The following is a 14,706-nucleotide window of genomic DNA, read 5'->3' as shown; positions in this document are numbered from 1 at the left end:
CAGCAAACTATCACGTGGATTTAAACTGCCTTTTAGCAGTTTTACTACTATAGGGTTTCATTCTGTATATTTCTAATGCCAGTAAACATGGAGATAAATACTAAGCCCATCTTAACACTCTCCTACAATGTACAGGTTGCTACAAGAACATCCATAAATTCACTTTTTTGAAGAGGAGCTCAGAAATAAGGTTTCTAAATGGTTACAATAGCATGGCAGGTGTGAGAAATGTATGTAACAGTACAGCCCCAAATCCCTCAGCATGGAAACAAGGCAACAGGGTAGGGTCTTAAGTGCAAGTATTAGACTCTGGCAATGTGACAGCAAAACTGAGAGGTATTCTTTTCTTTAGTCTTCCTAAGCTACCCCAGATACCAAACCTGACAATTATACCCACTGTTTGCTGGAAACAGTATAAGGTCACCAGATCCCTTTTATGCAGCTATCGTGGGAAAATCGTTTCCAGTACCACCGATTTGGAAACAGCTGTGACAAACTGTGCTTAGCAATCTTCAGAGCTGTGTGGGGTCTTACTGGCATCACGCATTTCACACCTGCCACCTTACCATTTACAGTGTCTCTGGCTACTCTTCTGATTCGCACCACCTTGACAGGCCAAGTTCACCATTATGAAACTACTTTCTTTTTCTTTTTTCACAATCTAAGTCATAACCATTTCATAGTCCTTGTTTGGCATCTACATAGAAAACAACTTGAGCTACAAGAAATTTAGGGTAGGAGGGAGAAGTAAAACATGCTTTCTTAGGAAAGCTCAACTCAAAGCAGACTTACGTGTTTCTCCGGAAATCTTTCATTAAAGTTGAATGTTCAGGCATCTTTTTTATGTCTTCCCAATCTTTATCTGCAAAATCAATATTTATTAATACATTTTTTTTCTTTGCCCCCCCCAAGTAAAACAAAGCCTTTCCAAGTATTTCCATAGCCCTGATTTAGTCGGTTTGTTTTTTTTTTAGTCTGCTTCTCTAACCTTGGAGTTACTTATTTCTTTGTACTGCTTGGCTCATATTCCTTCATCACCTCTTCACAATAAATCTTCACAATACAAACACCTAAGAAGTTCCAGTTCGGGCTGATTAACTCAAGAGCTTTAAAAAAACCAGTTGCCAGCTACAGTGAAGATCACCATATGCCCAAAAGACAACATAGAAGAAAAACATGTCAGCCATTGCGCTTACAACCTTCAGGACTGTTATTTAATTTATTCAGGCACAGTCATGATCTCGGGACAGGAGTACACAAGACTCTCACAAATGTTCCTTCTAAGGGACTTCCCATTCTGACAGCACTGTCTTTAGTTACAGGAAAATGCCCAGGGGTACTGTGCAAATTTCTGCTGTCTCAATGTAAAGGAAATACTGTTAGCCAACAAAAGGTTAAGAAAAAGTAATATTTGCACACTCAAATTAAAGAATATTTCATCTCAACTTCTTTGTGTAGACAAAGCCCGAAACAGACTTAAAAATAAAACAAACAAACAAACAAAAAATCACTACCAGCACCTAGCCTCAAATGTATTACACTCTGTAACTCCTGAAAAGCCTCTGTGGGCAAGTAGTTTGACTCAAGTCAAATGTCTACTAAGACTTATCACAACTGCAGAACACGAGGAGCTTAAAAAATATTAAGTGAATAAATAAATCAGAGACTAATTATTATTTATTTAAATAAAAGATTCTCCTCTTTCCCTATTCCAAAGACATGTGAAACTGTTTCAAATATGGCAAATGTCAATTAAAAAGCAAAACATTTGCTGCAATTACATGAAAAACAATATTACTTGGTAAGAACCAAAGACCTTCAAAATCAAATGCAGACCATTAGAAAGGATTATTTAAACCAATCAGAAAACAATAATAAGAATATCATCTATTTATGTAAGCTACACAAAGACAATGTAAAACCCAAATGAACTGAGAAAAGCATAAGAAAAGGGTAAAATTCTAGGCTAAAAGCAGAATAGGACAGTATTGCTTAAAGAAGCAAAATTAAGGGGGATTTTCAAGAAAATAAAAGTAATTCATATGCAGAGGCAACACTTCCAGGAATCTCATACAGCAGTATAGAAACAATGAAGGACGTTGCTTCAAGACAAAAAAAAAAAAAGTCAAAGGGAAAAATAAGAGCGAATTTAATAACAACATTCTAGAACCACACAAACATAAGAGTCCACAAAATTCATGTGATAGGAAGAAGAAAGTCCACCAGAACAGTAAAGAAGATCAACAGTGAATGGACAACAGCAGGGAACACAAGCAGTGAGGAGAAAGATGACCAAAAAGTAAAAATAAGTCCCCTGTTATTCTGACATCTGCGATTGTGTGAACAGTAGAAGACAAAGCATTAACTGAAAGATGCAAGACAGCCTGTAGAAAAACAAGATATGACCAACACTGAGGGGAAAACGCAACAAGTGATATCCACATTGTAATTTGTTTTGGTTCATGCAACCTGTTCTTTGTTCTGGTTTGGAATAAAGAAATTTTCTCCATATCACAAGCTTTCTACCAGGGAAAAAAGTAAAATACCCTCTCCTACTTCCAAATGCTATGTTTAATTCAGGATGAGTTAAACATCTGCATAATATTCACTAAATGTATAGATTTTTGCTTGGTTTCATCCAATCATCAGTCCCTTTCCAAATCTATAATCAGTACTGAAGAAATGCAGAAATATTTCTTCTGATTTTTAATCATCCACCATTAAACATGATATTTTAAAATTATAAAACATTGGTACATATATGCACAAAGATAGTCCTATCATTAATAATAGGAAAATTATCTGACCATTAGATTCTAGATTTATAACTCATGAAATAAAGACTGTGTTTGAACAGCTTTGTTGCTTTGATCAGCTGCCACCTTCATATGCGAAGAAAGCAATACAGATATCTTTCTTTGAACAGCAGTGTTAAAAAAATACAGTATGTACCTGCAGGAAATCCCATTACATTGAATATTCTGTCCAGCTGGTCATGGTGATAAGGATTACTAGTTTTGATATCTTCTTGTCGACAATGGAATATTGGCTCTGATGTTAGCAGCTCTGCAAATATACACCCTATGGCCCAAATATCTTTAAAAAAGGAAAACAGAAATTAAAAAATCAAATGGATCTTTCCAAAAGCATCTTAGTGAGGTAAAATGTTATTTTTTTAGCTTATCAGAGATAAGGTACCTGCATTGAGTATTTCAAGTTTCTATTGTGGAAAGTGCAACACTTCCTTGACTTTTCCTTTTAGCTACAGATAGAGGTACACAACTCAGTAACTACAGAGGAGCTGAGAGAGTATCAAACAGGTTTTTGTGTGGTTTTTAAAGTGTAGTTACCATTTATTGCTGTAAAAAAGTAATTTGATTAAAAAGAAAAGCAAAAGAAACTATTTGGGTAACCGTCCACACATAAAATACAAATGAAGAAAAGCCAACCAACATCTTGCCCGTTCACTGCCATACTGTCCCCACTAAGAAATGTCCCCTCTCTGATCAGCCACTGGGTTTTGTAAGTATTAAACAACCCCAAAAATACAAGCTGAAAAGCAGTGATAGTGGAATAAGATAAATGTTATCTATAAAATCTTGTGGAAAGAGAGTAACAAGAAAATCGCTCCATGCCCACGTACCTCACCCCTTTTCTTGATCAACATTCATTAAAAAAAAAACCAAAACAAAACAAAAAAAACCAAACACCAACCCCCTTTAACTGTTGCGTCCCAATCTGCAAAATCAGATAGCCTGCATTTTCCCAGTTGTTTTCCTGATTTTTTTCTAGCACATACAAATGCAATTTTTAACTTACATAAAGTAATGCTACACTGAACCTTGAATGAACGAGAAAAGGTCATGAACAAGGACAAAAGCAAATGATGCAGAGAGCATAACCCCATTACTCAGTGTTTGTATACAGTCAGTTTTTATCTATGCTGAAAAAAAATTACGTACTAAAGGCTATGACCATCCATGCAGTTTCACATGCTGCAAGCGGAAGAAATTGTCAGTAAAGTGAAAGAACATGCAAATACAACAAAAAAAGCAGTTTAAAGGAACATATAAAGAAAAGTATTTAATCTATAAAAGAAATATAGTATTAACAGAAAGGTAAATGAAAATACATTTAAGCCATAAACATTAGAATTTCTGACAAAAACACTGACACGATCTTAAAAAAATAATGGCCAAGGTCTGAGGAAAGAATTTCAGGTTACAGAAACAACACCATGTATGCTGACACACAACCTCCATGTTTGTGCAAAGGAAGCGGAGCATTGCAGGGGATGTTATTCCCCCAGAAACGGTTGCCAGGCTTTAACATATCTTTTAAACCAGCCAGCAAGAGGAAAAACTTCCCAGTCCTCTTCCCTACAGCCTCTCTCCCTTCCACGGCAAAGCCCGGCACAGCCCACACCGGCTCCTGCCATCAGTGATCCCTTACCCCTGAAACGGCAAGAGCAGAGACTGGCAGAGCAAAGCCAACTGTGCCATGCCAAAGCTGTTAAAATTCAGACCGGTAAGTATGAATTAAGTGGTGAGGAGGATGTAGCAATAAGCTGATGTAGCCAATGCCATCCTCGCAGCATCTGCGTCCTGAGGTTTGGTTTGTTCTGGCTATGCCTGATGCAGCGTCACAGCCTAGCCTGTTGCATGACTCTGACCACATCTCACTACTTCAAGCAATTCCTGTTCACAATTGTGCTTTGAAAAAGACATAGAGAGAGGCTGAAATGCAGCTTATTTTTACAGTTTAGTTTCAGTGCAGCCAATATATTCTCCATTCTGTACATTCCTTATTTCACATATTTATTAGATTATGTAAAAACTTCCACAATAAAATTAATGCACTGTGCCTCATCATCATAATATGGATTCTACTATTAGTTCGAAGATCCATCCGTATTTTTTATTGCCTCTAACAGCATTTATAAAAGTCTTGTGTGAAAGCCATACAAATTTACATTGCATCCCAGGGCATTTGGAGCCAAGACCCAGAAATATTTCATTCCTATATATAGCCAGAGACCATAGTAAACTAAACAATTTGTCAAAGTTTAATATTTCTTCAAGAAATCAGTAACATACCTTTAACTCACCTACTGTCCTTTGTACTATTTATCAATGCTTCAATATTTGGGTACACTTCACATAAAGAACAAAACAGTAAGTTTTCATCCAATTTACTTACCAATAGCTTTGGTATAATGCCTTGCTCCCAGAAGCAACTCTGGAGCTCGATACCAGAATGTAACAACTACTGGATCCAAGTCTGCTAAAGGCTTCAGAGGTGAATTAAATAATCGGGCAAAGCCCATGTCAGCTGCAAAATTCAAAGAGAGATGCTTTAAAATTTGATGAAAACTACCAATTTTTTCTTTTCTTTTTTAAAACAGAGTTTACTTGTTAGCGCTACCATCACTGCTAAATAAAATGCAAACGCAGACTGTAGCAGATATAAATTCTGTGAGCATATTTTCTTAAAGCTTTTGTAGAAGTTACTGGATGTCATCACCTATAAAGTATATCATTATAAATCATTACTAACATGAGCCATTTAGAACAAAGAATTAACCATTGTTCTGAAAAAGCGCATCAACTCACTTCTCAGGACACTGGTAAATCCTGACTCATTATACCTGATAGTCTCCGGTAAAATATTCCGTTATTACAGGATGGTCTTTCAACAAGCAGCATTTTAAATGTGAGCAAAATGCAGGTTCTGCGAAGGTTAGAATGATTTATAATACATACGTGCACATCACAAAAGCTCCCTCCTCATGAAGTTAGCTGTAGCAAGATTTCCTTCACACAAAACCAGCAACTAGGCCTACAGCATCTGCCTCCCTGCTAATTTTCTGTCAAGACATATTTCCAGTATCGAGATACCAGTACTAAATACCATTTAGGCTATGATTTTAAAATGCTGTTTGGGGGCATTATATCATTAAAAACTGCTTTTTAAAATTGGTAGTATACAACTGCCTAGAAAACTGTCTGAACTACCAAATGTAAGTGATACAGGAAAAAATGGGCAGAGACTAAAATATGCACCTTCTCCCACCAAATCGCTTTCCCGACCCACCACTCCCCAAATCCCAAGACAGAGGGACTCTGTGGTGCAGGGATATACACATGCTGAGAAAGACTCAAATGAAATGAGATGAGCAGCAATTCTGAGGGAAAAGGACCTACATGCTATAGCTCACTGGTTGAGGGAAAACTGCAGTGTAAATATAGGTCTCTAACTTGACTACACAACCCTTAATTTTTTTTCATATGCATTCCTATTTATGATTGTTTTAATGCATTTAAAAAGAGAAACATTTTACAGTTTTCTACATTAAAATATCGATTACTCAAGATATGATCAAGTCACTAGTAACTATGAAAAATAAGGAAAATTGTTGGCAGAAAGTGAATTTATGACTCAAAATGACACAAAAAGCCTATAAAAATTATTTTAAGTTAAATGCCAGTTATGTATTTTTTAGAAAAATTAGTTACACTGGAAAAGTGGAAGCCCTTGGTAGGGGTATAACTTCTGCATTCTTTTCCTGCTGTGGTAATATCTTAAGAAAATAATAATAAAAAAAAAGAAATCTACATTTTGATAACACACTTAGAAATCCAGGGTCCCCCTCCCTCTTCCGCTGCTGGGAATGGATGGCTCAGAGGACTGGTGGTCCGATACAGAATCTTTCACCTGTCCATTAACAGAGTCTGACTAAATTTAGATGTGTTCTAAGTTATTCCCGAATTAATTCAAAACTAAAAATTAAGAAATAAATGGGTGGTCTATGTGCAATTACTAGCAAGTAGTTGTATACAGCAAATATCACCACCACAGTTGAAAGTGAACATGCCCAGAGGATCTACATTCTCAATTTTGGAAGCAACTGCTCCATGAAGAATAAGGTAATAGGAAGAAATTTTCCCTTCCACTGTCCATGCTGTACCTGTTTTGTACGGAGAAGACCTCAAGCTCTACTGTCAACCTTAAACCTCGGAAGGGCGTTAAAAACTTTCAGGGTAGGATCTGCAGAAGTGTTCAGCCCTGGCCCATCTGCTCCTTAGATTTCAATGGGCGAGGGAAGGACTAGAGCAGGACTAAACACTTCCAAGAGAATCCTACCCTGAATCATTATACTAGTGATTAACAATATAGTTCAGATAAACAAAACAATAAGAGTACAGAGCAACAATGCAGAAGAATAATCTCATAAAAGAAAGCCAGAGGGAAGTGAAAAAGATGAATTAGCTTTAAAAAAACCCTTCCAAATGGGGCTGCATTACCATAACAAATATAAGTAGGCTGTGCATTAGCAGTCTGCTACCAAAGCACTGCCACCACACTAATGCACAGCCTGGTATAGCTTATTTCTGTTAGACTAAAGTTAATTTTTATTTATTTATTTACTTCAATTGTTTTAAATTAAAGTTCTACAAATTATCCTCTCACTGTGAACAGTAACTCGCACCAGAATATATTACAATAGTGGGGAAAGTGTTGGGTCCTTCCTACCCTGGACACCCCAGTTTGAGCATTTAGCGGTAGTTCTCACTAAGCATTTTGGCTGGATTACTGCGTTTTCTGGACTTTTAGGATCCCTTGCATTTATCTCCAAGGGACCTGTCTGCCCTTTCAAGAATATTTTGTAGGCTAAACGCCACCTTTGATTCCATTATAAAATTTAAAGTTTGTAGTAATGAGTAGTTCCCTATTTAGATTTTATAAGCAGCAGCAAGATAATGTCATGGCATTACAGGGGTAAATGGAGGACATTTTAAAATCCCCTTTCTCCTCCTTTCCTCCTAGCTAGCTGTCATCTTTATCCCCATATCAAAATCCCCCACCCCACACAAACACCCACTTAAAACAAAATATAACGACATTTTCCACTTTTTATTGATGAGGCTACAGCATTTCATCGTCAGAACTGGTGCATGGGGCTAATATCAAGAAGCCAGTCACTCAGAAAACAGCATTTAGGCAATGTGCCCAGGCACATACTAGTATTACAGTGACTACTTTAGGTGGTACAACTGCACCTTCAGAACATTCTAACTTAAATGCTACACTGGGACTTATCAAAGATATAAACATACCAATTTTTACTCTTCCTCGCTCAGGACCTTCACCCATAACTAAAATATTAGCAGGTTTCTGTGGAAAAAAAAATAAATATACAATACATATACCACGATAAACCTAAACATTAGTCTCTGAAAAGTTAGTTAAGCTTTGTTTTGCCAGTTTTAAACCAACTTTGATAAAAACGACAAGTTTCTCTGTCACAGTAAAGCTGTGCAAGGACCCAGACAGAGGCTCTCCCTGACTGCATCTTCCTCGCATTTCTTTTCGGTGTTTCCGTGCTCCAGCACCATGCTCCCTAACTGACACTCCGGTGTCTGTCCTCAACCCGCATGAGCTGGCAGTTGCCGAGCCGCCGAGATTCCTACCAAAATTGCCCTAGGTCCCTTTGGTGGGAGGCAGTCCCATTGCTGCCCACCACCTGCACCCCCGGCACAGGGACGGGAAGCCAACTCTGCAACGTGTTTTGCCCAGGGTCATTAGGCGCATTTGCAGACACATTTTACATAAAAAATACCTGAGTGAGATACAGATTAAACATTACCATACCACTTTATATCGGAGAGAAAAGTCATCTAAATTATTCCTATTTACAAGTGTATATCAATTCAGACAGTTGCACAACTGGAAAGCATTGCCTTTACATTATTTTTCTCTCCATCTTCCCTTTCTTTCTTTTACTAGGGAGGCGAGTTAAAGAATTGAGCTAGAGGTCAGCTGGTTAGAAACATTACCGCTCACTTCTTAATCCTATATTTTCTGCTGTCCTGTTTCCCACAATCCAGTCTTGGCATTTGCAGTCAGAAGATTCCTCAAATGCTAACACTGTTTATATAAGTCAAATCTGCAGTGCTTATTTTGAGGGAAAAAAGTCAGGAAACTCACAACTAAAGCTGAAAATGTATGCTAGACTAGTTTTGAACTGGAGTGATTTAGATACCCATTCATACTGTATATCCTGGACAAAACAGGGGCTCCTATTCAGCTGTGAACTGTAAGAATTATAATAAGGCTGAGTTACAGCTCTTGCTTTGCTTCCTCAGTTTAAATTGATCTGAAGAAAAAAGTATCCCAGCAAGATAGTTTAGGCTACCTAAAAGTTAATATATTAAATTTTAATATCTTAGTGTGATTTACCAAGCATATATTCTAGGAAATTCTCAAGTCTTCCTGAAACTATCAGGCTCTGGTGTAAACACATTCAAAGAGACAAAAGACCACAATTTGATATCGATCTAGAAGTAATTCATATTGTGTAAAACAAGGTGCAAAAAATTAATAATCCACAAAAAATTTCCTTGAGAAACTTAATTCCTACTGCTTATGAAAGGCTCCAACATGGATTTCTGAAACTGTACAATACACGTACAAAATATTTAAAAGGAATTTGAGGTGTTGCATCTCTTCTCTGAGAGCAGGTTAAAGACGGAAGAAAATGTTATAGCTTGACCATGACCAAAAAGGTAAGATATATCCCATTATCTTTCCAACAGCAATAACAACAGATCCAACTTGTGCTGCATTAGCTCAGAGATATGCAGAAGGACTTGTGTCCCACACCACCACCACCCCTTTTTGGTTTTTATTAGTCAGTCATACACTCCAGGTAAGTACTGCTTCAACACAGAAAAAAATGCAGTATGTGGGCACACAGCTCACAAAGCATTCAATTTTGATTGTTTCTAGAAAAGTCCTAGAAATAAACAAGCAGCATAAATCTTTAAATTCAGAGTTAATGTTGAAGTTTAAAGCAATTCAAACTGCTAGATAAGAAAACACATAATTTCACCACATAAACCATTCTATTGCTATGTTGTGACTCAGAGAAAACATGCATATCTTTTACAAAAGCTGCTTCAGTATGTCTGGGGAGTTAATAAGCTACATGCCTAATTAATATTTTTTGAGTACAGTTAATGATACATTACACAGGCACTAAAATTTTTCAGATAAATAATACATTGACCTAAAGTATAATTTCCTCCCCCTGCATTTTCACAGGTTGATAATACTCTAAAAAAATGCTTGTAACATCCTCATGATGTTTTTACCTTAAAATATTTTACTATTTGGATTTTGATAGGGACAAGGAGCCATATTCACACAAAGACTCCATTATGCCAGATGATTAATCAGCACAGCACTGGGTAACAATTCCTGCCCCAAAGATCTTCTACCCTAAGTTCAAGGAAGGTACAGATGAGAAGAGAAAGCACAAAGAGGTAAGACAATACTGGTTAGCAACAGCTTGATTCACACTCTGATTTTTTTCCTCTCAGGATTTACAGAAAAAATTTTAAAATACAGACAATTTAGAAATCCGTGTAGGAGTCTTCTAAAGCCGCAAAATGAGAAAAACCTCAGTCGATCTGGAATAACCATTCACAGCAATTCACCTCTTCCTAGAGTCAAAGGCCCTTCACTGAAACAGCTCTGTTTGAAACAGAAGATACTTACTACAGACAAAAATACTTATATAGTCGCATCACTGTAAAGATACAACATCACAGTTACAGACTAAAAAAATTAAATTTAAAACCAGAGGTCTTATTCCGAAGGTTCCCATTCCTAAATCATTGCATTAGTAGCCTGGAACAACATTGTTAGTTGAAAGAATTTTCGAAATGACAATTCATCAGTATTTAAATTCAATAGGGGAATATCTACCAGAAAACAGTACAGGGACAGTGTTGGTGTTCCTAAAACATAAGCGTTTTGAGGACTCCCTGAAAAACATTTAAGTCCACTAACAAAAGTCAAAATGTGGGTCAGGGATTCTTGTTAGATATCTTTGACTCAAGTCCACCATCTGGAGAAAAAAAACAACTCCCCAGATTTGTCTCTTTGGACAACTCATTACACATTAGAAATTTATTTGCAAAGAAAAACAAGCCATCATTAGAAACAGAAGGGAGAAATCTGGACAAACTTCAGTTTGATTTGTTAAATTTCAGTTTAATTTTAATTATCCAGAGAAAATGAAAGTTTAAAGTGCTTATTCAAATCACTTGGGCTGAACAAGAAAAATCTTTCAACAATTTTTCTATTGTGTTTTGAAAACACACTAGTTTAAAACAGCTTTTTTTTTTTATAACTACAAATGATCAACTTTTTAAAGTCACTCGTTTTTGTTCTAATTGAGGCATATTTCCTTTTGCCACCAAGTAAAATAATTTGCTCATGCCAGACAAATGCAAATGAGAAAGCTGTTATGATCCTAAACCAAATGTGAAGAGCCATGCAGCGACGTACAGCTCAGTACTTCAGAGGCCAACAAACCAACTTTCTGACAACACCACACAACGAAATTTAAGAAAAATCACACCACCACCCCCAACACCCCACCTCAGCAGCAGGGGAATAACTCATTCTCATGGAAGAATGGCCTTGTGACCATGGCACAGCACTAAATCTTATCTGGTCCTAGATCTGGCTTTGTAGGACTCCCTGTGTGATTCCTAGACAAATCCTAATCTTGTGCATTTAATCACTATTACTACTGAAGAGAGAAAAAAGATCTCACTGAAATATTTTTAAGTACTTCAAATGTAATCATTATTTGCAAAGTGCAAACAGAAATCCTAAGCAGCAGGCTAATTTCAAATAAAGGAGCTAAAAAAACCCCAGAGGCTAAATTGATAGGTTCACAGATCTATGAAGGACTTCAGGCAGTTACCTTCATCCATCTGCCTGACCGGACACACGATACCACTCTCTGTTCACCCTGATCCTGAAGTGTCTGATGATGAAGGCTGCACAATTCCCAGGCAAGCTACTCTCTTTCACTCTTCTCCATTGCAGCATTTTTCCTTTCTTTCTAATACAACAAATGAGGTTACTCCCATCGCCTCTTCTCTTACACATCAGCAGAAAGAGCAGGCAACCACTCTCCTTCAGTGCAAGGACTTCATACACTTCTGAAGATCTACCTCTCTTTTCAGTCCTATCACCTAGATTAAAAGAACTCTCTTCTGCTCAGTGTTTCCTAGTAGGATATTTTTTCTGGATGTATGATCATTCTTGTTGCTTCCCTCTACCTGTTCTGCCTTGGGCCACCTATTTGTTTGAACTCGAGTGCTCCAAATTACACACTGCTCCTGCCGAGGCTTCACTAATGCTAAATACAGCAGAGGGATTTTTACATGCCTTGCACAGCATCTTCCACTTTATACAATCCCAGTATGATATCTTGTTTTGCCTCACTGTGTAAGGCTACTGATTCATGTTGAGGTTATGAGCTGTGCATTTTCTTCACATCTTTTCTGCAGGACTGCTCTTATTTTTATTTTTTTTTAAATCATTGTTCCATCTGAACAAACACTACAGTCGCATACTGTTTGTGTTCATTGAGAGGGGAAACTCAGACTTGAGAACTTATTTGGTTTTCTATTTTGAAGGTAAAAATGCAAACAACATGAAAATTATACCAATCTATGTCTTGATGAGATGTGATCATATCAAAAAAAGCCAGCATTCCTGTTGCTCACAGCAAGTTATTCATAGGAGCGAGAGATGATTACTTATTCTATGTCCACATACTAGCTGTCTAGAAACCACAGGACATTTCCTCATGCTCCAGAAAAGGTATTCTGCTGTTGGGTCCCCCTTCCCCTAAGTTTTAGCCATCGAAGCAGTGAGGAAAAGAACCTGGCATTTTTGCAGAGCTTAGCCATTGTGATCTTTGATACTTGCTACTTTTAGCATCAAACCAGGTCTGTAGGAACTATTCCTCCACATATTTTTTGCTACTGGGCTGCTTCTGAACTCATTAGTTTTCAAAGGTTGATTTTAAACATACCTGTCGATGAGTAACCAAAATTCCTTTGAATTATCTATGGTATTAGAAGGTAGATGCTACCTTTTTTCCCCCCACTTATAAACTGTTTGCAGTAGTCACATGTATATTTATGAACAGACTCACCCTCTTTATACCTCCATTTTAATGCACCTTTTAATAAGGTTTTAGTATCATCCTAACCAATTTTCATTTGGACAATCCTATACTTCAGAGTTAGGCTACTAAAACGTTACTCAGTAGAGGGTTCATAGTGGTGGGGTGAGTCACACCAGTGACTTACGTTAACCACTCATATTTGTGCATCGTTAATGGCTGTGCCACCAATTTTCAGAACTGGCTGTCCCGCCCATTTCTACCTCTGATGAGCCAAGATAATTGAAAAAAGTGTAACACTGGTTTTAATTTTAAAAAAGCAGTTCAACTTTAAAAGAACAATACTAAGCAAAGTGCTTTTATCCCTAAATTATTTTGCTTTTGCAATCATGGCCTCAACAATGATTCTATTAAGATTTAGAATGAATGACTTTTTAATATTTTAGACTTCAAAACATTATATTAAACAATACAGGAACAGATTCAAATGCACAACCCTGCAATCATACAAAAAAATTCCACTTCTTCAGCTGTATGTGAGCAAGTGCCTGAGAAGCACGAAACACAAGTTAAAAATGTCTTGCTGTGAAGTTTGTAATATAACAGCATGGAAAAAAAAAAAACCAAAAAGGTTTTGAAAGACAACTGCAAAGGCTTACCAAGTTGTAGCCTGCTTGGAAGAGCACTTTGGTGAAATATATTGATGTGAAATATATTATCACTTCCCAGTTAGGTCCTCTGACAAGAAAAACTGTGCAGCAAAAACCTACTAGCCTTTAGCTAGCCTTGCAAAAGTCACAGCCCATCTCAGGGACTATGACGCACAAAACATTTATGCTTCTAAGGTACATCTGTCTTAACAACCTTGTTGATCTTCAAGTAATCATAACATACACCAAAACACTTACTTATTATCAAGGTGGGATGCTCCCCTATTGCATTCTTAGGGATTGGAACTAACTTTTTTGAACATTTTATGGTTAAAGAAAAGAATTCTCTTCCCACTTTGAACAAAACCGACTACTTCAATGCTAAATAGTACTCTAGCACAATTAAAGTGTCAATACAACCATATTCAAATGATAGTATCAGCACTTTTCTGAAGTTAATTTACTTCCTTGAATTCAAAGATGTGCATTCATAATTAAGATAATTTTGGTTGCATTTATTAACTGATTCGGGGCTTTAAAATAAATTATCATCAAAAGACCACCACAAACAGTGGTGAAAACAATGGCTCCACAGAACTCAACGTGTATTAAATCTAAACATTAAAGTCATCTTTTTAATTAAAAAACACGTGAATTGTGAAAAGCACTGGAAAATAAAGAAAATCTATTTTAATTTAATACTTCTTGTTAATTATCTTCTTATAAAGAACATCTCAGATCTGTTTAAAAAAAAAGTAAATCAAGTATCTAAATAAAATTCTCATTAAAACCAGAAACCGTTAAAATTACCAGTAACAGCCAAACAAAACCAAAAACCTAAATTATCAAAGCACACATGCTCAAAAAATTTTAAAAGTACAGAAAGCATTTGGATAAGATAGAAGATAGAGGGATGCCGTATCTATGCCAGGGAGGCCTTCTGCTAGTTACCATCACCATATTTTATCTCCGTTTCAGCCTGATGAAAGCTGTTGGCCTCACTGTTACATTTTTATGCTCTGAACACACTCCAAGAATTTCCTTCCATTGCTGTCACTCAGT

The 14,706-nt window shown here is 36.8% G+C and overlaps 1 protein-coding gene across 4 annotated transcripts in view; it reads right to left on the bottom strand.

The window, feature by feature from the left end:
- The window catches only part of CDK8 (cyclin dependent kinase 8), an 87,869-nt gene that overhangs the window by 15,029 nt on the left and 58,134 nt on the right, over nucleotides 1–14,706 (bottom strand). For 2 of the 4 annotated variants that reach the window (XM_052812553.1, XM_052812552.1), the window contains exons 5-8: nucleotides 8,118–8,175; nucleotides 5,200–5,331; nucleotides 2,953–3,096; nucleotides 793–862 (exon numbers count right to left, since the gene is read on the bottom strand). In XM_052812553.1, coding sequence (XP_052668513.1) covers nucleotides 793–862; nucleotides 2,953–3,096; nucleotides 5,200–5,331; nucleotides 8,118–8,175 — 404 coding nt within the window. The remainder of the gene's footprint in view (nucleotides 1–792; nucleotides 863–2,952; nucleotides 3,097–5,199; nucleotides 5,332–8,117; nucleotides 8,176–14,706) is intronic. The other 2 variants (XM_052812554.1, XM_052812555.1) reach the window with 2 other exon arrangements.

The sequence above is a fragment of the Harpia harpyja genome, chromosome 17, assembly GCF_026419915.1.
Source record: "Harpia harpyja isolate bHarHar1 chromosome 17, bHarHar1 primary haplotype, whole genome shotgun sequence".
Taxonomy (NCBI): domain Eukaryota; kingdom Metazoa; phylum Chordata; class Aves; order Accipitriformes; family Accipitridae; genus Harpia; species Harpia harpyja.
Note: the sequence above shows the minus strand (reverse complement) of the source record. Positions and strands in the feature narration are given on the sequence as shown.